Source organism: Platichthys flesus, chromosome 1 (assembly GCF_949316205.1).
Source record: "Platichthys flesus chromosome 1, fPlaFle2.1, whole genome shotgun sequence".
Lineage (NCBI taxonomy): Eukaryota > Metazoa > Chordata > Actinopteri > Pleuronectiformes > Pleuronectidae > Platichthys > Platichthys flesus.
Window position 1 is genome coordinate 600,002 of NC_084945.1, and position 22,309 is coordinate 622,310.

At 50.3% G+C, this 22,309-nt stretch overlaps 2 protein-coding genes across 6 annotated transcripts in view; one reads left to right on the forward strand and one right to left on the reverse strand.

Moving 5' to 3' along the window:
- The first annotated feature begins 896 nt into the window (after positions 1 to 896).
- On the forward strand, positions 897 to 11,996 carry LOC133952190 (circadian-associated transcriptional repressor-like). Its single transcript, XM_062386567.1, has 6 exons — positions 897 to 1,096; positions 3,442 to 3,829; positions 4,858 to 4,933; positions 5,051 to 5,129; positions 8,148 to 8,259; positions 8,751 to 11,996. Exons 2-6 carry the CDS (start codon positions 3,482 to 3,484, stop codon positions 9,177 to 9,179), a joined length of 1,044 nt encoding a protein of 347 aa, XP_062242551.1. The 5' UTR covers positions 897 to 1,096; positions 3,442 to 3,481; the 3' UTR covers positions 9,180 to 11,996.
- A 44-nt stretch (positions 11,997 to 12,040) lies between these two features.
- Positions 12,041 to 22,309, reverse strand: part of herc1 (HECT and RLD domain containing E3 ubiquitin protein ligase family member 1) — a 47,550-nt gene continuing 37,281 nt past the window's right edge. For all 5 annotated transcript variants that reach the window (XM_062386364.1, XM_062386295.1, XM_062386221.1 and 2 more), the window contains exons 56-79: positions 22,142 to 22,272; positions 21,864 to 22,063; positions 21,311 to 21,431; positions 20,960 to 21,106; positions 20,758 to 20,859; positions 20,476 to 20,649; positions 19,774 to 20,073; positions 19,627 to 19,692; positions 19,390 to 19,515; positions 18,963 to 19,101; positions 18,508 to 18,689; positions 18,275 to 18,430; positions 17,928 to 18,050; positions 17,743 to 17,845; positions 17,286 to 17,455; positions 17,032 to 17,170; positions 16,413 to 16,582; positions 16,069 to 16,238; positions 15,792 to 15,957; positions 15,612 to 15,688; positions 14,948 to 15,200; positions 14,001 to 14,153; positions 12,830 to 13,135; positions 12,041 to 12,702 (exon numbers count right to left, since the gene is read on the reverse strand). In XM_062386364.1, coding sequence (XP_062242348.1) covers positions 12,517 to 12,702; positions 12,830 to 13,135; positions 14,001 to 14,153; positions 14,948 to 15,200; positions 15,612 to 15,688; positions 15,792 to 15,957; positions 16,069 to 16,238; positions 16,413 to 16,582; positions 17,032 to 17,170; positions 17,286 to 17,455; positions 17,743 to 17,845; positions 17,928 to 18,050; positions 18,275 to 18,430; positions 18,508 to 18,689; positions 18,963 to 19,101; positions 19,390 to 19,515; positions 19,627 to 19,692; positions 19,774 to 20,073; positions 20,476 to 20,649; positions 20,758 to 20,859; positions 20,960 to 21,106; positions 21,311 to 21,431; positions 21,864 to 22,063; positions 22,142 to 22,272 — 3,860 coding nt within the window. In that variant the 3' untranslated portion in view covers positions 12,041 to 12,516. The remainder of the gene's footprint in view (positions 12,703 to 12,829; positions 13,136 to 14,000; positions 14,154 to 14,947; positions 15,201 to 15,611; positions 15,689 to 15,791; positions 15,958 to 16,068; positions 16,239 to 16,412; positions 16,583 to 17,031; positions 17,171 to 17,285; positions 17,456 to 17,742; positions 17,846 to 17,927; positions 18,051 to 18,274; positions 18,431 to 18,507; positions 18,690 to 18,962; positions 19,102 to 19,389; positions 19,516 to 19,626; positions 19,693 to 19,773; positions 20,074 to 20,475; positions 20,650 to 20,757; positions 20,860 to 20,959; positions 21,107 to 21,310; positions 21,432 to 21,863; positions 22,064 to 22,141; positions 22,273 to 22,309) is intronic.

The window sequence follows — 22,309 nt, forward strand, 5'->3', positions numbered from 1 at the left end:
GGAGTAAGTGAGGATGCTTTGTTCGTCTTTATTAAAATCGTGGTCACATGTCACATGATGCAGATGAGTAATGGGAAAACAAATCTAAACACATAGTTTGAGTTTCTTCAAGATCAGTTTTCAATCTTTCAACTTTGGTCTCTATACCTCAACAGAACTTCTTCATCAGATGCTCGTTATTTCACTAAACCTCCGATAAACACACAAATAATTGAAGTGAGAACCAAACAAATCATATTATTATTACAACAGAATATTAAACAGTGACAAACTGACTTGAGGATAAAAACCTGTCAGAGTCTGAAGCAGCTCCTCTGTAGAACCTACACACATGAAACCAGCCCATTGTGTATCAAGCTGCATGAATGTAAAGAACCCCCCCCATCCAGTGTCACGCTCTCACCAACAGGATGTGACACGGCTGTGGTTCCAGTCTGAGCTGTGGAAGTGCAAGTCATGGGGGGGGGGGTCATCAGAGATCAACAGGATTTGAATTCACCTCAAACCGTCAGGAACCAGAGAGTGTGTGTCTGTCCTCACACAAACTTCAGAGTCACACAACTCAGCTACTGCACTTCTGACTCATTGTGTGTTTGTGGCGTACAGACCAGACACAAAGTACAAATACTCAAATACAAGCACAAGTAAAAGTACAAGTACATTACTGAGTAACTCAATAAATCTCAGCATTAATGAGGCTTCTCTGGTCACGTGCTGCACTGACACTTTTAACCAATGGGAGAGCTTCGCTGAAGTGACGTTGCTCAATGTGTCGTCACTTCGTCATCACGTGTTCCCACTGTTGTGTTTATTTTCCCACTGTTTCCTGGTTGTGTGTATGCGTGTGTGTGCGTGCGCGTGCGTGTCTCCCTCTCTTTGTGTTTGTGTGTGTGTCTGTGTGTGTCTGTGTGTGTGTCTGTGTGTGTGTGTGGCCCCGCCCCTCCCGGACACGTTGCCCAGGGAGAGGCTGCACGCGCTCCTCTCTCTAGTCCCCGCCCGCCTCAGCTGCTCTCATGGTTTCACTCCATCATCTCTTCTCTCCAGGTCCGGACGCTCGACGCTGCGGGTCCTGGTCTCCCGAGGAACTTCAGCCCTGGTGAGTGAGGCTGCGAGCCCCGGTCCCGGTCCCGGTCCCGGTCCTGGTCCTGGTCCTGGTCCTGGTCCTTGTCCCGGTCCTTTTCCCGGTCCCGGTCCCGGTCCTGGTCCCGGTCTAGTTCCCGGTCCCGGTCCCGGTCCCGGTCCACTGTGTTATGATGAAGATGAAGAAGAGGCTGCAGATCTGGTGTTTATCGCGGCTCCGCAGTTCCATTCCTCTGCTCGTGTTTATTTATATATTTACATACAGTTATGCATATTGTGTGTGTGTATAAATATATATAACATACACGTTATATAAATGATATATGAAAATATTAAAGGTCTCGCTGGTGAAACTGAAGTTTCCGCAGTTTCACATTTTATTGCACATTCGAAAACGTGCGTTCCAACGCGCGCACGTGAACGCGCTCGTGCTGAGGTCTAAGTTGTGAAAACGCGTTAATCTGCATTTCCGACGTGCTCGTAACAGTGTGTGTGCGTGTGTGAGAGTGTGTTAGTGTGGGTATGTTAGTCTGTGTGTGTGTGTGTGTGTGTGATGAATTTTGGTTCTATACCATCTTTGTGAAGACATTTTGTCTGGTCGTTAATTCTTCACTGGTTGTGGATGAGAATCAGGTTCTGGTAGTTGTTAGTTAATAAATAGTGATAGTTAAGGTGTGTAAGGGGTTAGGGGGGGGGTATGTCAGTGAGTGTCCTCACAAGTACAGAGACGTGTGTGTTACATAAGGCTGCGACCTGCTGGATCTGAACTGGAGGTTAGTTAATCTGTGTTCACTCAGGATCAGGATCAGGATCAAGATCAGGATCAGGACCAGGATCAGGATCAGGATCAGGACCAGGACTCAGTTCTCACACGTAGACCTGTCTTTCATGAGGATTGATGAAGACTCTAAAAGAAAGTTGATCTCAGTTTAAACCTCATGTGGATGAAGATCTGGAACAAGCTGATCCATATTCTCACAAGTTTAAATCTGGTTCAGCGGAAACGTGGTGTAAACCTGTCGCTCACTCTCATTGGTTCAGGATCGTTACATCACACTGTAAATAAAGATGACATCATGTGCAGGAGAGTAAGCTCAGGTATCAAGGTCCCGCCTCCCGCCTCCAAATCCAAGTGACTCAGCTGTCAATCATAACTTCTTCTGCTGCAGATAATTATGCTGCAGATAATTATTATCATAATAATTATCTTATTATTGTCTTGTTTTGATTTGAAATCTAAGAATCAAACATCAAAATATAAAGTTTACTCAAATGTCAGAGCATTAAAATCGTCACCTGAGAAGCTGGAGTCCGATTCTTAGTGTTTTAGTTTGAAAAATTGATCTGACAGAGTGCAGCTGCTTCATGTTTCCTCCTGAAGCCGCTCTGTGGATCCTCCAGCTTCACACCATGTGTCGCTCTGTGGATCCTCCAGGTTCCCACCATGTGTCGCTCTGTGGATCCTCCAGCTTCACACCATGTGTCGCTCTGTGGATCCTCCAGCTTCACACCATGTGTCGCTCTGTGGATCCTCTAGCTTCACACCATTTGTCGCTCTGTGGATCCTCCAGCTTCACACCATGTGTCGCTCTGTGGATCCTCCAGGTTCACACCATGTGTCGCTCTGTGGATCCTCCAGGTTCACACCATTTGTCGCTCTGTGGATCCTCCAGCTTCACACCATGTGTCACTCTGTGGATCCTCCAGGTTCACACCATGTGTCGCTATGTGGATCCTCCAGCTTCACACCATGTGTCGCTCTGTGGATCTTCCAGGTTCACACCATGTGTCGCTCTGTGGATCCTCCAGGTTCACACCATGTGTCGCTCTGTGGATCCTCCAGGTTCACACCATGTGTCGCTCTGTGGATCCTCCAGCTTCACACCATGTGTCGCTCTGTGGATCCTCCAGGTTCACACCATGTGTCGCTCTGTGGATCCTCCAGCTTCACACCATGTGTCGCTCTGTGGATCTTCCAGGTTCACACCATGTGTCGCTCTGTGGATCCTCCAGGTTCACACCATGTGTCGCTCTGTGGATCCTCCAGGTTCGCACCATGTGTCGCTCTGTGGATCCTCCTGCTTCATACCATGTGTCGCTCTGTGGATCTTCCAGGTTCACACCTGATCATTCAGTTTCATCTTCTCTATCGACTCCAGCTCCTCGTGATCCAGGACCTGATTCAGTCCAGATGTGAATCAGTGACTTCACATCTGGGCTGATGGTGTTGGGTCTGAATCAGAGTGATCTTCTGTCGCATGGAGAGTGAAGGTCGGAGTGTTTGAACAAACCTCTGCTGCTCATGAGGTTCAGCTCAGTTAACATGTTGTGTAACATCTCAAACACATGTTTGTGTGGCAGGTCCGTGATGCTCTCCGCCGGCTGAGGGTCCAACTCCAACATGTCCACCTCAGACTCGGATTACTCCATCGACTGGCTCGCCAGCGACGAGGAGGACTACGACAACAGGTCCAGTCCTCAGGACGGAGCGGAGCAGGTGTCTCCATCGTCTTCTTCATCTTCGTCAGGAGAACCTCCGGCTGCAGCCGCTCACAGCGTCTCCTCGGACTGTAAAGATGGAGGTTCTCCGTCACTCAGTCCACTTCAGGGATTCACTTCAGTTCCTCCGCAGCAGCCACTTCCTGTGGAGTCACGTGGTTCAAACAGGAAGAGGACACTCAACGCCAGTTTGAACGCACTCTGTGAAGAACCTCAAGAAGACTCTGGAGAGGAACTCTTCTCCCTCAAGGTGAGGTTCTCTCTCTGTTGGAGGACGGAGCTGAGAGGAGGTGGTGTCTGTGTTGTTCACACCTGAGGGTTCATTCACACCTTGGAGAGCCAAGTCGTTTCTCATCAGCAGCACATCTCATTCATATCTCATTCACATCTCATTCACATCTCATTCACATCTCAGTCACATCTCATTCATATCTCATTCATATCTCATTCACATCTCATTCATATCTCACTCATATCTCACTCATACTTGGATGCATGGATCCAGATGTTGAGGCTGATGTTTCCAGTGGGAGAGAAACTCCCAGACAGATTGTTATGAACCCAATGTAACTGCCACAAGATGGCGACATTGGTTTCCAAGATATTTGGGCTTCGCTCCTGGACAGCAGGAGAAGAAGAGTCCATCTTTATTTACAGCCTGTGGCACAAACATTAAAATGTCCGTTCATTGTTCATAAGTTGAAGATGCTCTTTTTGGATGGTGGGAGCACAACGTGAGCATCTCCAATTCACCTGGGGGTATCGTGGGAAATAGGTACAACACAAACCACAACTCAGAGGAAACAGCAGCTACACAATCAGAGGTACACAATCAGAGTGTGAAGGTGTCGTCATCTTCTCCCACAGCTGCTGAAGAGCCTGTGGACACTTAGCTTCTAGAGTTAGCACGAAGCTAATGGCATCAACTGGGAGTTAATGGGGCAAATTCACTGGGAATCAATACGTCCTGAAAGTAGAGGAGACAAGTCAGACGCACACAGACACAGACACACACACAGACACACTCAGACACATACAGACACAGACACACACAGACACTCTAAATTAACTGATTATGTGCCTTGTGTGATCCTGAGCTCAGCAGTGTGTGGTTGTTAGATACATGTTGGTTCCATGTTCCATGTTCCATGTCCCATGTTCCATGTCCCATGTTCCATGTCCCATGTTCCATGTTCCATGTTCCATGTCCCATGTCCCATGTCCCATGTTCCATGCAGCCCAGTGTCATGACACTAACCCAGTTCCCTGTCCACCCAGTGTTCCCAGCTGCAGAGCTACGTCCCTCCTCTGTCGTCCATCCTGCGCAGCCTGAGGTCCGGACGCTACTCTGAACGTGAGTTTACACACGGACACGTATGACACTGCGTCAACACAACATGTTGTAAAGCTGTGTGTTTGTTAAGTTGTGTTCTCTTATTATATTGTGTTTTTACTGTTTTGTGTTCTGCAGGTCTCAGCACTTTTCAAGAGAGCATCGCTGTGGACCGGATCCAGAGGATCCTGGGGGTCCTGCAGAATCCACACATGGGGTAAATACCTGTGTGTGTGTGTGTGTGTCTGCCTCTGTTTGTGTGTGTGTTGCAGTCAGATCAGAGACAGGGATCCGACCACACAGTAAATTAATTGAACACAGGGATGTTGTTGGATCAAATAGTTTTGTTTTCAAGCTTCTACATGAAACACATGAATTGAATTTGAGGAGAAACCGGCTTCAGGTCAAAGAATCAAACCTTCACTTCATCTCCGGCGCTGTGGTCAAGTGAAACGTTCATAATATTATTATAATAACAGAAGAACCTATGAAACAAAGCTTCAGGTCTGAGATGGAACTGAACACAGAAAGAATCATGACACATGTTCTCCTGCTGGACTCGACTGGTCTCACACCTGAAATCTGTCCTCAGACCAGTTTCCAGCCGCTCTCCATCGTGGGAGGAGCTTCAGTCTGATTTAATGAGCTGCGTTTCCCTGATGGTCCGTTGACTCGACTCCGTCCGGACGTTCATCTCGTGGTAAACCCCGTGGCAGCAGAATCCAACTCAACTGAAGGAACCGGTGTTCGATTCCCCTGTGAGGTCATCACGTGTCCACAGGCCCCGGCGTTCAAACTCCACTCGAAACGATTCAGTTTCACGAGTGTCGAACCTCAAAGTGTGATCATCCTCCTGAGACGCGTTCACACAACCTGACACACAACCTGACACACAACCTGACACACAACCTGACACACAACCTGACACACAACCTGACACACAACCTAACACACAACCTGACCCACAACCTGACACACAACCTGACACACAACCTGACACACAACCTCTCACACAACCTGACACACAACCTCTCACACAACCTGACACACAACCTGACACACAACCTGACACACAACCTCTCACACAACCTGACACACAACCTCTCACACAACCTGACACACAACCTCTCACACAACCTGACACACAACCTGACCCACAACCTCTCACACAACCTGACCCACAACCTCTCACACAACCTGACACGCAACCTGACCCACAACCTCTCACACAACCTGACACACAACCTCTCACACAACCTGACACACAACCTGACACACAACCTGACCCACATCCTGACACACAACCTCTCACACAACCTCTCACACAACCTGACACACAACCTGACCCACAACCTGACACACAACCTGACACACAACCTCTCACACAACCTGACACACAACCTCTCACACAACCTGACACACAACCTGACCCACAACCTCTCACACAACCTGACACACAACCTGACCCACAACCTCTCACACAACCTGACACGCAACCTGACCCACAACCTCTCACACAACCTGACACACAACCTCTCACACAACCTGACACACAACCTCTCACACAACCTGACACACAACCTCTCACACAACCTCTCACACAACCTGACTCACAACCTGACACACAACCTCTCACACAACCTGACTCACAACCTGACACACAACCTCTCACACAACCTGACACACAACCTCTCACACAACCTGACACACAACCTGACACACAACCTGACCCACAACCTCTCACACAACCTGACACACAACCTCTCACACAACCTGACACACAACCTCTCACACACCCTGACACACAACCTGACCCACAACCTCTCACACAACCTGACACACAACCTGACACACAACCTCTCACACAACCTGACACACAACCTGACACACAACCTGACACACAACCTGACCCACAACCTCTCACACAACCTGACACACAACCTCTCACACAACCTGACTCACAACCTGACACACAACCTCTCACACAACCTGACACACAACCTCTCACACAACCTGACACACAACCTCTCACACAACCTGACACACAACCTCTCACACAACCTGACACACAACCTCTCACACAACCTGACTCACAACCTGACACACAACCTCTCACACAACCTGACTCACAACCTGAGACACTAAGGTGTGCGCGCAGCGTCGCTAGTTGCGTTCTTTTTGTTGTTTCATTATAACTTGTGACTCGATAACTCAGTTTCACAAAGTAAAGTAAACACAGTTAAAGTATTTTCTCAGCTTCAGTCAAATCAAATACTTGTATCTCTTGTATTCCCATCTCTGCTTTTACTGTGGAACAGCTGTGTTGGAAAGTATTCGTCTGTACACATGTGTATTTGTGTTACTCGGGTGTGTTGTGTGACGTCGGTGAGGTGGTGTGTGTCTGTGATGTGACGCTTTGAGCAGGGGGCGGAGCCTCCACAGGCCGTCCAGGGTTTATTGGTTTATTTATAGAATGTGAATGGAACGAGGGCCCTCCCCCGCTGCCACGTGTGTGTATCTGTGTGTGTGTGTGTGTGTGTGTGTGTGTGGGTCTGTGTGTGTGTGTGTGTGTGGGGGGGGGCAGCATGGTCACATTTCTCATGTGGAACTGAACATGCTTCACTCGTCTTCCTCTGTGCTCGTCTGATGCTCACATGCAGATGCAGAGATACATCACACAGGAATGTTCTCACACACACACACACACACGGGCACACACACACTTTATTTATTCAGTCTTTGTGCGGCTGCACGTTGTCAACCAATCGGCTGCCGGCTGTGTGTCGGAGGCTTTATGGAGCTTATGTAATGACCGGTGGCGAGACGTCCCTGATCCATCTGAGCTGCAGGAAGCACATGACCTCACTCCTCTCTTTGTTCTGCACCTTCACACTCACGTTCCATTTATACTCATATAAACATCTGCTGCTTCTGAACGTAAAGTTTTATACAAACTGATTTGATCTGTGAACAAAATCATCTTCTGATCGATTCTGGTCCAAGACTCTAGAAATGATGATTTACAGAGTTTCATTCATAGAATCTTTAACAGACGAGACGTCGAGTCGGAGTCCAGAGCCTGAAACCCGTCTTCTGTGTAGTGACCAGCAGGGGGCGACTCCTCTGGTGGTTTCTGTAGAAAGTGACTCTTCTTCTCTCTTTATAACGTCATTATAAAGATATAAAGTAAAGTATATCATAGTTTAAATATATGAAACCTGTGTCTCTCCTGCAGTGGACGCTTCCTCAGCATCGTACTGAAAATAGAAGAAATGCTTCAGAGCTGGTTTCCTCATATTAAATCAAATCCTCAGACGGACGACAGCTCGTCGGCCGAGAAGCAGAAGGTAAAACTTCACGAATTAATAAGACGCAGTTTATGAAATGTGAATATTTCCCTTGTTGAACGATTCTTCACAAGTGATGATCTTTATATTATAAAATGATAAAACCAGAACATCACGACTCCTCCAGCAGTCTCCTCATGAAACCACCTTTCAATTCACTGGATCTAGATTTTTATTTGGATCTGAACCAAATCAAACTCTAAATCTAACTATATATCTATCTATATATATTATAATCTATAAGACCCCAGAATCGTTCTTGAGGGGCTGGCAGGAGGAGGTCCAGAGCGTCTCACATGCAGCCGCTCTGCAGAACCACAGAGTGAAGAAAGGTTCTGGATCCTTTAATAAATTCTGCTTTGACCCGTTTGAGTGGAAACTGATAATCAGACTCTGAGATGAACTGCATTCTGGGTAATGTGAAACCAGCCTGATGAATCATGAGGCAGAACCTGCTGAGGTATCTGATTTGTTTCCTCTTCCTCCTGCAGCATCATCATCACAGTGCCTCCCCTCCTCCTCCTCCTGCTCCTCCTCCTCCTCCTCCTCCTGCTCCCTGCTCCTCAGACGTGGAGCCGACAGCCTCCTTCTCCTCCTTCTCTTCCTTCTCCTCCTTCTCCTCCTTCTCCTCCTCTCACCTCACATGTCTTCACTCGTCTCCCGTCTGCTCTGTGAAACCTCTGGAGTCGACGCTCGGCCCTCGGGCCCCCCCCTGCAGCCAGGAGGTGACCCAGGTCAACGCCGTCTCCTCCAGCACCGACTCGCTCACCGGGCCCCGGCGCCGCTCCTGCACTCCCCCTCGTCTGAGCCAGGGGGCGCCGCCCTTCAAGATCAGCTCTCCTTGTCTGGAGCGCCTCCTGCAGGCGAAGGACAGCATCATCGCTCCCAGGACTGTGGGAGATGGAGGCTGGTTGTCTTAGCTGAGCCGATGGTCTGGGGTCAGATCCCCACGTGGCGTCCGGAGCCCGAGACGCTACAGCCTTAAACTGAAGCATGTTTCAAGTCTCTGGAACCTTCTCATCTACATGAAATGTAGAAGATCCACAGTTTTCAGGGTGAAACTCAAATAAAGACACTGATTGTTGTTTGTCCGTGAGACGAATGGTCTTCCCTCGTCTTCTGGACACGTCTCCTCACCTCAGACTGGACGGCTCCTCTGGATCTGAAAATGAATCGTGATCGGTTTGATCAACTGAGACTTTGACTGTTACGTTCCTCGGATCTTTTTAGGTTAGCTACGATTCCTCTACCTCATTCTGAACCCACGTCACAGCTCTACGACATCTGAGACCACGTTCAGTCAAACAGGAAGTGACTCCATGGATCAGAGGGAAGATCCGAGACCTTCGATAAATGGGAATTTCTGATTTTCATTTCTCGAAGGTCTTTCTTCTTTTAAACTTTCTCTCACTCTGACGACGTCTGTAAACCTCTTCATTGAAATCACCACAGAGGAAACGATTCTTCATGTAGTTTCACTTCTCCGGGTTCTGGACATCGTGAGACTTGGACAAACACAAACAGGGAAGTTAAAATGTGTAAGACTTGATCTGACTCAGGATTTCTCACCATAACAGGAAGAAGCAGTGATGAGTGATGTGATAATTTATTTTGAAACCCTGTTGAACGAGGGAAAACGCACTGTTTACTCTGTGAATTGAAAATTGACAGAAGGTTTTGAACCGTGTGCGTCTCTCAGAGAGAATCGAACAATGTCTCGAACAATGGATTAACTGACGATCTTAGAACTGAACTGAGAAATTAACGTGTGGAAAAAACTTGTGTTTAGTGAAGTTGAGGCTTAGTTTGAAAGTTTAAAAATTTTCGTTGTGACTTCTGACCTGAGTGAGACGAGGACTGAGCGGAGCTGCGTGGACTCGTTGTGACGCGTCATGTCCCCCAGAGTCATGTCCCCCAGAGTCATGTCCCCCAGCGTCATGTCTTCCAGCGTCATGTCCCCCAGCGTCATGTCCCCCAGCGTCATGTCCCCCAGCGTCATGTCTCCCAGCGTCATGTCCCCCAGCGTCATGTCCCCCAGCGTCATGTCCCCCAGCGTCATGTCCCCCAGCGTCATGTCTTCCAGCGTCATGTCCCCCAGCGTCATGTCCTCCAGCGTCATGTCCCCCAGCGTCATGTCCCCCAGCGTCATGTCCCCCAGAGTCATGTCCCCCAGCGTCATGTCCCCCAGCGTCATGTCCCCCAGCGTCATGTCCTCCAGCGTCATGTCCCCCAGCGTCATGTCCTCCAGAGTCACCTGACACAAGCTCTATCCTCAGATTATGAATCTCTGGGTAGGGATCTGCACATTGGTCTCTTTCCTCAGCTCACCACAGGGGGCGCTGTATTAACGTGTCGATTGTGAATTAATCACAGAATTTCAAGTCTGAAAATGTCCAGACTCGTTTACTCAAGTTTTCTTCCAGACGTCTCGGACGCGTGTTTGAATCACGAATCTTTCAACTGAAGTTCATTTTTTCACAGTTTCTTTAAGTTAATGACAGAAAACAGATTTAAATAGAATCACTGGTTTCTCTGTTTCTAAGTGATGCAGTCAAACGTTGGTATTGCAGCTTTATGAATCGATCTCATGAACAATAAGTATAGATAGCTGTCGGTTCATTCTTCTTAATATCGACTCAGATCCTGACTCGATTCTGCGTCAGACCCAACACTCTCTGATTGGATGACGGGATCATGTGATCGTCTCAGTGAACCTTCTTTGAACAGACAGTGATGAAACGTGATTTAACCCTGCAGCAGGACACGTCTCACTGGACAGCGGGACACGTCTCACTGGACAGCGGGACACGTCTCATTGGACAGCGGGACACGTCTCACTGGACAGTGGGACACGTCTCATTGGACAGCGGGACACGTCTCACTGGACAGCGGGACACGTCTCACTGGACAGTGGGACACGTCCTATTGGACAGTGGGACACGTCTCATTGGACAGCGGGACACGTCCTATTGGACAGCTGGACACGTCTCACTGGACAGTGGGACACGTCTCATTGGACAGCGGGACACGTCTCACTGGACAGTGGGACACGTCTCATTGGACAGCGGGACACGTCTCACTGGACAGCGGGACACGTCTCACTGGACAGTGGGACACGTCCTATTGGACAGTGGGACACGTCTCATTGGACAGCGGGACACGTCCTATTGGACAGCTGGACACGTCTCACTGGACAGTGGGACACGTCTCATTGGACAGCGGGACACGTCTCACTGGACAGTGGGACACGTCTCATTGGACAGCGGGACACGTCTCACTGGACAGCGGGACACGTCTCACTGGACAGTGGGACACGTCCTATTGGACAGTGGGACACGTCTCATTGGACAGCGGGACACGTCCTATTGGACAGCTGGACACGTCTCACTGGACAGTGGGACACGTCTCACTGGACAGTGGGACACGTCTCATTGGACAGTGGGACACGTCCTATTGGACAGCTGGACACGTCTCACTGGACAGTGGGACACGTCTCACTGGACAGTGGGACACGTCTCATTGGACAGCTGGACACGTCCTATTGGACAGCTGGACACGTCTCACTGGACAGCGGGACACGTCTCATTGGACAGTGGGACACGTCTCATTGGACAGCTGGACACCGAACCAGAGCCGAGAGCTTTTTCTTGTACATAGTTGTGTTTTTTTATTCACCCCCCTCAGTTATAGACTTTGTGATATTTTGTATTTCTGAAATAAAGTGGACGTCTTCTTTCCGAGAGGAAACGTTTCTTTACAAACTTCAGCAGCAGAACAAATCCATTATGCAGCATTTCTCATTTATTGTTGTTGCTTGTGGAAACTCAGCAGAGGCAATGAAAACAATAAATATGGATATTATGCAAAACATTTTCCTAATGAAGCATTTTACACAATGTACAATATTCTTTCTTTTCCTGCAGCATCACGCACTTGAATATTCTATACACATTTCAAACAGAGGAACAGAACCTCCATGCAGAAACCCTGGAAATGGGATGTGGAGTAATGGAAAACAAATCAACACTAAATCACTTCTCATGTGATTTCTAATAAACCACAAAGAGAAATGAAGATCTGTGCTGTTGAAGAAGATCAATGGTAAAAAGTGGTCATTGCTCAGGAGTTCCCTACGACTGATGCAGTGCTGACGACTCGTCTGTGTGTGTGTGTGTGTGTGTGTGTGTGTGAATAAGATAAGTCTGTGCTCGGCCTTTCCTGGGCCCTTATGAGTAATGCATGTGCGTGTCTGTGTTGTCAGTAGTCCGTGTCCGAGCCCTCAGCGTTGTCCACGTTGCGGGACAGCATGTAGTTGTCCATGTCGATGGAGCGGCAGTTGTTGATGGCGTAGCGGAGCCGCTCGGCCATGACGGCCTGGCTGGAGTAGGGCGGCAGGCGCAGCTGGAAGAAGCAGGTCTGGGACGTGGGCAGGCTGTCGTACGGCTGCAGAGAGAAGGTCTCCATCAAACCTCAGGCAACACTTTGACAGGACCAGAACACGGCATTCTGGGAAAAGAGCTGAGCTACGTTTGAAAGCAGGAAGTGGATTGTCTCCGAGAGGCTCACTCACCCGGTCCACCTTCATGATCTGGAACCTCTGGGAGATGTCGGCGGTGTTGGCCGGCAGCCTCGAGCGCCCGGACACGAAGCGCATGAAGAGGACTCGCTCCTCGTTGGAGAACTCCTCCAGCGTCTGCCAGAACCACTGCACCAGGGCGTGCTGCTCGTCCACCTCCCGGTATCGAACCACCTTCTTCAGCACGTCGCAGCAGATCTCCGGCATCCCGCACACCATCTGCTCCAGCTGCTTGGCCGTCAGCAGCGACAGCAGCGGCACCGGAACGATCCACGACATGCCCTCCCGCACCGCCGCCACCTGGGGGGGGGGGGGGGGGGGGGGGCAGAGAGACAGGAGGGAGAGGAGGGACAGGAGGGAGAGGAGGACAGGAGGGAGAGGACAGAGAGAAGAGGAAGGAGAGAAGAGGAGGGAGAGGACAGAGAGAAGAGGAGGGAGAGGAGGACAGTGTGTTAATCGTTTGAGCTTGATAAGACCTGAAGAGCTCAAACAGTCCATAATAATAACAATGTCTAAAATGTCTCAACTTGCTGAGCACTGACGTTTCATCCCAGAAGAATCAAACTGAAAATAGGTTTAAAGAATCCAAACATTGAACAAATTAAAATGTTTCCTGAACTCCGACTATGAACATGTTAATAATAAATAAACTGATGTTTCACAATTCAAATCAATGAAGAACAAGAAACACTAATAAATGTGTCCGTCTCAAAACGCTGCTGAAGAAGTTTTTCTCTCTTCGTGGATTTGATGATTAAAGAGTTTGAAACACATCAGACGTGAAAAACTTAAAACTGGTTTCTGCTGCTTCCTGTGGGACAGAGCTCGACTTCCTGTGGGACAGAGCTCGACTTCCTGAGGGACAGAGCTCGACTTCCTGTGGGACAGAGCTCGACTTCCTGTGGGACAGAGCTCGGCTTCCTGTGGGACAGAGCTTCCTGTGGGACAGAGGTCGACTTCCTGTGGGACAGAGCTCGACTTCCTGTGGGACAGAGCTCGACTTCCTGAGGGACAGAGCTCGGCTTCCTGTGGGACAGAGCTCGGCTTCCTGTGGGACAGAGCTCGGCTTCCTGTGGGACAGAGCTCGACTTCCTGAGGGACAGAGCTCGACTTCCTGTGGGACAGAGCTCGACTTCCTGTGGGACAGAGCTTCCTGTGGTCTCACCTGCCGGTCGAGCTCGTGCAGCCGGTACTCGATGGCTCGCTCCACGTACTCCTTCCTGTTGGAGAAGGACAGGGGGATGCTGGTTCCTCCGGGGATGATGGGAACCATCTTACCATCTGCACTCTGCCCGACAAACGAGTCCAGAGGAATCATCTGCAACACAAAGATATGAAACCTTTCATTTCACAGAATGAACCAAGCAGAAAACATGAAAGTGGATTTTTACTTTTAACGTTAAGAAATGTGCTAATTTTCAAGACACACAACATCTCGGGGATCGTTAACACATTTTGAGGGAAACACATTCAACACAGTGAGGTGTCATTCCACAGGTCGACAGCTGGTGGCAGTGAGGAAGCAAACACATCGAACATTTGTTTTTCAACAATTCATAGAAAACACTTAGGTTTAAAAACAGTAAATAAATAATTAGATTTTATTTATTCAGAGGGTTAGGGTTAGGGTTTGTTATTTGTGTAACTTGTGGTCAACATATTCACGCACATCGATTAATGTGTGTCCAGCTCTGTTTAGTGTGTTCGCTCTACTGTCAGACAAACAGGAGGAGGAGGAGGAAGAGGAGGAAGAGGAGGAAGAGGAGGAAGAGGAGAAGAAAAAGTTGAAGAAGAGGAAAAGAAGAAGTTGTAGAAGAATTGTTGGAACATGAATTTCAGTGTAATAAGCTGAGTTGAGCTGTATTTTTCAGAAATGATGTTGAGGCTGATAATCATCGTTATGTTTATTCACTGGTCTGGAATCTGCCGCTGATGGAATCCCTGTGGAAGGTGTCAGCTCTTCGTCTCTCTCTCTCTCTCTCAGCCTCTTCCTCCTCAGCAGGACAAAGTCTTCAGGATTCAGCCGGTTGACGTGTTGATGAGGTTTCTAACACGTGACGGACATGAAACTGAAAACACACATGACTCTAACGATGGAGTCCGGCTCCTCACCTCATGGAAGTTCTCCTCGGTGATGCCGCTGTCTTCAATGTGAAGAATGCTCTTGAGCGTCTGCACGTAGAGGAGGTCCACCTCCTCCAGATCCTCCGGGAGCAGCGGGATGCAGCACAGCTGTTTCCACACCAGAGGAGCCAGGTGCAGGTCCAGAGGCTTCTTGGTGCGGATGGCCACTCCCATCAGAATCCCCATGAACCTGAACTGGAGCATGTGCTCGTCCAGACAGGCCGACGGGTTGAAGAGGAACCTGAAGCCCAAGAAAGATTCATGATCCAGAGCTTCTCACAGCGGAGCCTCATATCAAATATGATCCTGATCGTTTACACTTCTGAGGAGGAACATCCTGCTCTCTGTGAGATGAACTCAGGATTAGAATTTTGTTTAGTAATAGAAATCAAACAGATAAAGGATTCTGAATTCCCTGATATCTCTGATCACACAAGTTTACAGTTTGGAGAGTGAAGTTCACAAAGATGAAGATCCGTCACGCTGAAGGAGCTGAGAGGAAACTGAAGAACCACTCCAGGAAATAAACGTCAGTAAATAAAAACTACACGACAGGAATCAGATTCTTCGTGAGCTGAAGAGACGAGAGAAGGAGTTCCCATCGTTTCACTCAGTGTGAACCTCAACGACTGAGACCTCCTCGTGTCCTCACCGGTCTCTGTTGTAGCCGACCTCTGCTGTGGCGTTGGGGGAGGGGATGAGCAGGTCCACGACCCCCGTCTCCAGCTCCTGTGCAACACACACACACAAACACACACACACACACACATCAGTGAATTACCCAGAAAACACTTCCTTCAGAATCAAACCGGCACAGACTGATGATCCGTACCTGACACATCTCAGTGATGGTGTCGTCAAAGACTCCTCCTGCATCGTCCGCCCCCTCCCCCACCAGCTTCACCTTCCAGGCCCTGGAGGGCAGCCGGAGGTCCGAGGCGTTGAGCTTCACAACTTGACGGGCGATCTGCACGAAGATGGGTTTACACTTACGTCCCCTGTGGAGAGAAAACGTCCAAATGTTAGTTCCAAGCCAGCGAAGCAGCAAACTGGACGTCCAGAGTGAGACCAGTCAGTCGGGTCCAACACTCAGGACAGGAGGAACTGACCGGGTGGAGATTCGCTTGACGGTGATCTGGGGGCCGTAGTTCTTCCCCTGCACCATGGTCTTTCCGATGGAGCGCACCATGGGCAGGGTGTAGACTCTGGGGGCCAGCAGGGGCCTCAACTGGCCCTGGACGATCCCCCAGGTCCCAGCGTTGTAGTGGGAGGTGCAGCTCTGCAGAGTCAGAGTTCAATCATCACGTTAGGACAGAAGAAGACGTGTTGGTGAGAGAAGCTGGAGACACTTCAGAGAAGCTCCTCGCTCCAGAGTGAAACCGCTTTCATCTGCTTCGGTTACTTCTTTATCATTAATATAAAAACTGGGTTTGTGTCCCGGCTCCTCTCCTACCTGGTTGTTGGGGCTGAGGTTGAGGAGTCTCCACGAGGAGTACATGAGGTCGGAGAAGTGGTAGAGGAGGCGCAGGCGAGCCCTCACCGCCTCCATGCTCACCTCCTTCAGCCCACTGTACTGAGGAGGAACCACCACGGGCAGACCCAGCTGGAGAGGAACTGACGAGCCTGAGGAGAGGAGAAGATGGAGAGAGGAGAGGAGGGAGAGAGGAGAGGAGGACAGAGAGGAGAGGAGGACAGAGAGGAAGGAGAGGAGGACAGAGAGAAGAGGACAGAGAGAAGAGGAAGGAGAGAAGAGGAGGAGGGAGAGAGGAGAGGAGGACAGAGAGGAAGGAGAGGAGGACAGAGAGAAGAGGAGGGAGAGAAGAGGAGGAGGAGGAAGGAGAGGAGGACAGTGTGTGAAGTGCTTTGAGAGGTTGAGACCTGAAGAGCTCAAACAGTCCAGATAACAGTCTAACATGTCTCAACTTGCTGGAAGGTCTTTTCGGAGTTGAAGTATCATCACATGATCTGTGGCTGCACATGAAGCTGCTCAGTGCTGATGATCATCCTCTAAAGTGTGTGTCTGACAGCAGGGGCGTGTCCGGGGCGTGTCAGGGGCGTGTCCTGTGTCTCACCTGGAGCTCTTGGCGGCACCGAGGGGGCGGTCCAGGCGGCGCTGTGGCAGCGGCCGGCAGAGATCTGGTGGATGTTCTTTCCCTGCAGTGCCGGTGCCAGCGTGGGCTCTCTGACGTGGTTGGTGTGACCCAGACCCAGCTACACAACAGGTCACAGTTCACACACAGTTCAATCACCACACCCATCCAGCATTAATACATCATAACACAGTGAAGTGTGTGTGTGTGTGTGTGTGGGGGGGGGGGGGGGGTACCTGTCCCTCAGAGTTGCTGCCCCAGGTGTAGACGTCCCCCGTGGACGAGAGCACCAGCGTGTGCTCCGCTCCGACAGCCACGTCCTGGACCTGCACCCCCGACAGGGCCGGGACCTGCTGGGGCCGGTTGTGGTTCCGGGCTCGGCCCTCGGCTAAGCCAATCAGACGGTCTGCGGTGGAGGAGGTAAGAACAGGATCAGAGGAAACAGGGTTAATTCTATGAATATAATAATATATAATATCATTCACAGAGCGATAACTCATTAACATTATTCTGACGACTATTCTCTCAGATATTTTCATTTAGTCTAAAAAAATGACGTCTCAATTTCGTCTTAACGGTTCAAAACTATTATTAAACAGAAAAAACTGCTGTTTTACCTCAAGATAGAGCTTATTTAATATAAATCCAAATAAAACGAATTGATCAAATAATCAATGAGACAGAGAAAGGAACCTTGGCCGAACGTGAAGACCTTTCCATCTCTGGTGAGCGCCACAGAGAACTGAGTTCCACACGCGACCTTCTTGATCCCGATCGCACACAGCACGTCCACTTTCTGAGAAGATAGAAACATTCAGAACAAACCTTCACCACATTCAGACCCGTCACCAGGTTCCACGTCCACCCCCTGTGGTTACCTGAGGGGACGACTTGGCTGTGGAGTTACCAAGTCCCAGTTTCCCATAGTCCCCATCACCGAAAGCCCAGACCATCATCCCATCAGCGGAGATGACCAGAGTGTGGTTCAGCCCACAGGCCACCTGGGGAGGACAGGTCACATGACGTCAGAGGAGCTGCGTTTTCTGAACCTTCACGATTGTGTTCGGTCTTATTTATGATAACCCTCATTTGATTTATTATTATTATTTCTACACCTCTGTGTCTAATGTTATGATGTTTGACTGTAAACAGGATCCTAAAGAGTCTCTCTGAGCCGGTTCTATGTGGTTCTGTTAGGACCTCCCACTGGGTGCTGGTGGCCCACCTGTCCCACTTGGTAGCCCTCCAGGGCCGTGACCTTCTCCGGGAGCTTCTTGTTGGACGTGTTTCCGAGCCCCAGTCGTCCGTAGTCTCCGTTACCGAAGGTGAAGAGCTTCCCGTCGGCTGTCACCACGGCCGAGTGCTTGAACCCACAGGACATCTGGTGAGGAGACACGCCTCGGCATTAACATCATGGAGACACACAATCCAGATGTTCGTGGTGAGACCGGGACTGACCTGCACCACCTCTTCCCCCTGCAGGGCCTCGATCTGCCGGGGGCGGCGCTGGCGGTCACTGTTCCCGTGGCCCAGCTTCCCGTAGTCCCCGTCGCCCCAGCTGAACACCTCGCCGCTCTCCGTCAGCGCCATGGAGTGACCGTCGCTGCCGCAGGACGTCACCAGCTGGGTCACCACGAAACCTGAGGGAAACCAGGAGGGACGTCAGACTGGAACCACGACACCAGTTCACCTTCTGGCCCTCTGAAGGGAGATGGTTGTTTCTCATCCTGTTCAACTCGTGATGACGTCGTTGTGTTACATTAGATTCCGTCTGTGACAGTTACGGTAACAACGGATGGTGACATCAGAGGGAGCCGCCCTGTAACTATCGATCTCCCAGTAAACTGACCTTCTTCTGAACAAACAGTGAATCATGAGACGTCGTGTAATGAAGCTCTAACACCAGGAGTCACCTTGAAGAGCTGAGATGACCGTGAGCACGTGCAGGTCGTCAGAGTTCCCCTGGCCCAGGCGCCCGTAGCTTCCTTCTCCGCAGGCCAGCACCGTCCCGTTGGGCTGGATCGCAAAGGTGCAGTTCTGCCCACACACCACCTGGGGGGGGGGACGAACCCAGCAGAGGTCACACAGTCTCCTGGGAATCTCCATAAAAACATTCACAAGTGAAAGGAGAAGAAACGAGATCCAGATCACAGCACGGATCCAGATCACAGCACGGATCCAGATCACAGCACGGATCCAGAGAGCTGGACCAACTGAGTCTCAGTGACAACAACTCGACAGTGTCTTCAAATCTACAGATTGTGTGTAGCAGTGATTCAACCGTCTGATGAGAGGAGAGGCTAAGCTCCGCCTCCAGGCTGGTGAGTCCTGGCTCTGTACCTGTTGAGCCTGAGAGAACGAGGGAGCCGTGGTCGGCACCAGGATGTTCCTGCCGGCTTCCGCCAACTGGCCATGGCGCCCGGCTCCCCACAGGAAGACATCACACTTCCCTCCGAGGTGCCAGTCCTGCACACACACACACGCACACGCACACACACACACACAGTGTCAGATACATGGTTGCAGCTCCACAGACAAACATTTATCACCGTTAATCTGGATCTCAGGCTGAATCACCTCTGGTCTCGAGGTGGCCCAGGACATGATCTGTTCATCCAGTCCAGACGCCCATTTATTATTGTCCTGGAAACACAGGGGTGTTATTATGGGCTGCGCAGGTGTCATTACATCAGAAAGTACAGATCCAGCAGCAGCCTCCCTCACCATGAGCAGAGCCATCTGGTCTTTGGGCACCGGCTCCAGGTCGGGGACGGAGAAGGACTCGGGGAAGGTGGCCCCTCGAGCGAGCGCCTCCGCCGCCTTGACCGTGGTGGAGAAGCAGTCAAGCCACGCCCACTCGCTGGCGCTCCAGACGGCGGTGCCGGACTCTGGTGGGCAGTGTCGGAGCAGAGGTGGCACCGGGGGGCGACACAGCAGGTGGTCCAGGTGCAGACCCACGGCCAGGGAGGCGAGGCACTGCATGTAGGGGCTGTGGACGAGCTGCTCCCCACAGACCACGTGGGGCTGGAAGGGAGGACAGGCTTCAGTACATCCTGTCCTGACTCACATCATACATGCAGTGAAAACTCTTTTAAGTAACGGTTTTAACTGTCTTTATAAACCTGTGAATACTTGAGCTATGATCAAAAACACGTGTTGTGAGGTCACAGGAACTTTGAGACCAAGTGATTGTTTCTGCTGAATTAAAGTCGCGTGAACACGAGAGTTGGACCAACAAACGCCCGACAGCCGGAGAAGTGACGACAAAGGACCAACAACACACATTCTTTATTCAGGAAGGTTTAAACCAAAGACATTTTGAACTTTGAAAAGTTTGTAAAAAGTATGAAACACGACGGTTCCTGTGAATTGATAATAAATAACCTGGTGATTTGAGTGTGAAGAGCATTTGGAATGTGTGTGTACCTTCTCGTAGGCGTACTGCTCCTGCAGCATGACGGGCAGCCTCTCCAGGAAGGCCCTCATGCAGGGCGCCATGTTGAGGCCGACCACGCCCTGCTTCTTCAGGGCCGTGCGGCAGGTGGCCAGCACGTGGGTGGACGCCATGAACTCATTGGAGCAGTTCACCACCAGCACATCCTGGAAATGAAACCATACCAACACACACACACATGAAAAAGACCACAGAATAAATACACACAAGTACGAGTGGATCACAAACACATGAATGAAGGTGAGACCTTTTACCTTGGACCTGTTGGAGCAGACGGCGACGCCCACATCTGGGATCCAGACGATGTTCTGGATCGCCCCCGACCCGGCTACGACCGTCTGGAGCACCGAGCCGTCCTGTGAGCGAGGACACACACATGTTCAGTGTCACTGTAAACAGCAGAGGTGTGTAGCTGCTGTGAGGAGTGTGTGTCCTGTGTGTGTGTGTGTGTCTCACCCGCAGGGACCAGATGTTCATGAGGCCTCCCACTCCTCCAGATGCCAGAGCCAGACCATCCGGGCTGAAGGCCAGCGTCCTGACCGGAGTGATGTGACCCTTCAGCTGGAAGACACACGTGGCTCGATCCGCCGAGCGCCTGGAAGACTGTAACACAACCAGGGACCGAGGGACACAAGTCAGTGTCTCCGTGACCTCACACACAACAACAAGTCACTGCACGACAGGTTAATGGTTATGAAACGACACGTCACAAACTCTCATCTACCATTCATTCAATGTCCAGGGATTTAAACTACAAGGCAACAAATCATCTTTGGCAGTTATATTTACAAAAGTAATAAAAAATACCATGAATTTTGGTTTCGATTCGTTGTCCCACGATCCCCCCGAGTCAGAGGAACAGGATTCTGGGAAGTTGGCTGAGTCCTGAGGAACCGTCCAGACAGTGACCAGGCCGCTCTGACAGCATCTGAGAGACAGAGACACGTGAGACGTCTCCAACCAGAAGAAACATCTGAAGCTGAGGAACACTTCACAAAAGACTGAGCTGTAAATAATGATCTTATAAACTGATGTTCTGTGCAGTCCTGGACTAATATGAGCTTATGTCTTTCTGTCATCTCAGACATGAAGTTAAGTCTGAACATGTTCCTGACACGTTGCTCACACGTTGCTCACATGTTCCTGACATGTTCCTCACATGTTCCTCACATGTTCCTGACATGTTCCTGACATGTTCCTGACATGTTCCTCACATGTTCCTGACATGTTCTGCAGGTTCTGGATGTGAGGACTAATGTCTGAGTCAGATCTTCTCCTGCAGCCTCCTGGTGAAATGTGTGAAGAGGAGGAGCCTACAGAGAACCATCAGCTTCAGTCAGACCTTAAGAGAACAACCTACATGGCCAACATGCTGAGCGGCTTCGGCCCTCGTCCCGACACGCCGCACCACGCCACGCCGTTCACCACGGACGGGTGTCTGAGGCTCTGCAGGCGGCGCCAGCCGGAGTCGTGACTCGCCCACAGCTTCACCGTCTCCTCTTTGGCACAGGTGAGCAGGACCTGACCGGTGGGACTCCACTTCATACTGGTGATGGACTCCTGAGGAAACCACACATTGTGTCTACACATAATCTCCAGTATTTAAAATGTAATACTTATGATCAGTGTGTAGTTTACCTTGTGTGCATCAATGACCACGATGGCTCCCTTCTCTAACGGCTCTTTGGAACCAATCAGCAGCTTCCCGTCGGCGTAGCCCACAGCGAAGGGCTTGTCTTCACCGAACCAGGCGATGTGCATCACGGCCACTGAGAGAGGACGTGTCGTTAGAAAAGAGATCCGTCA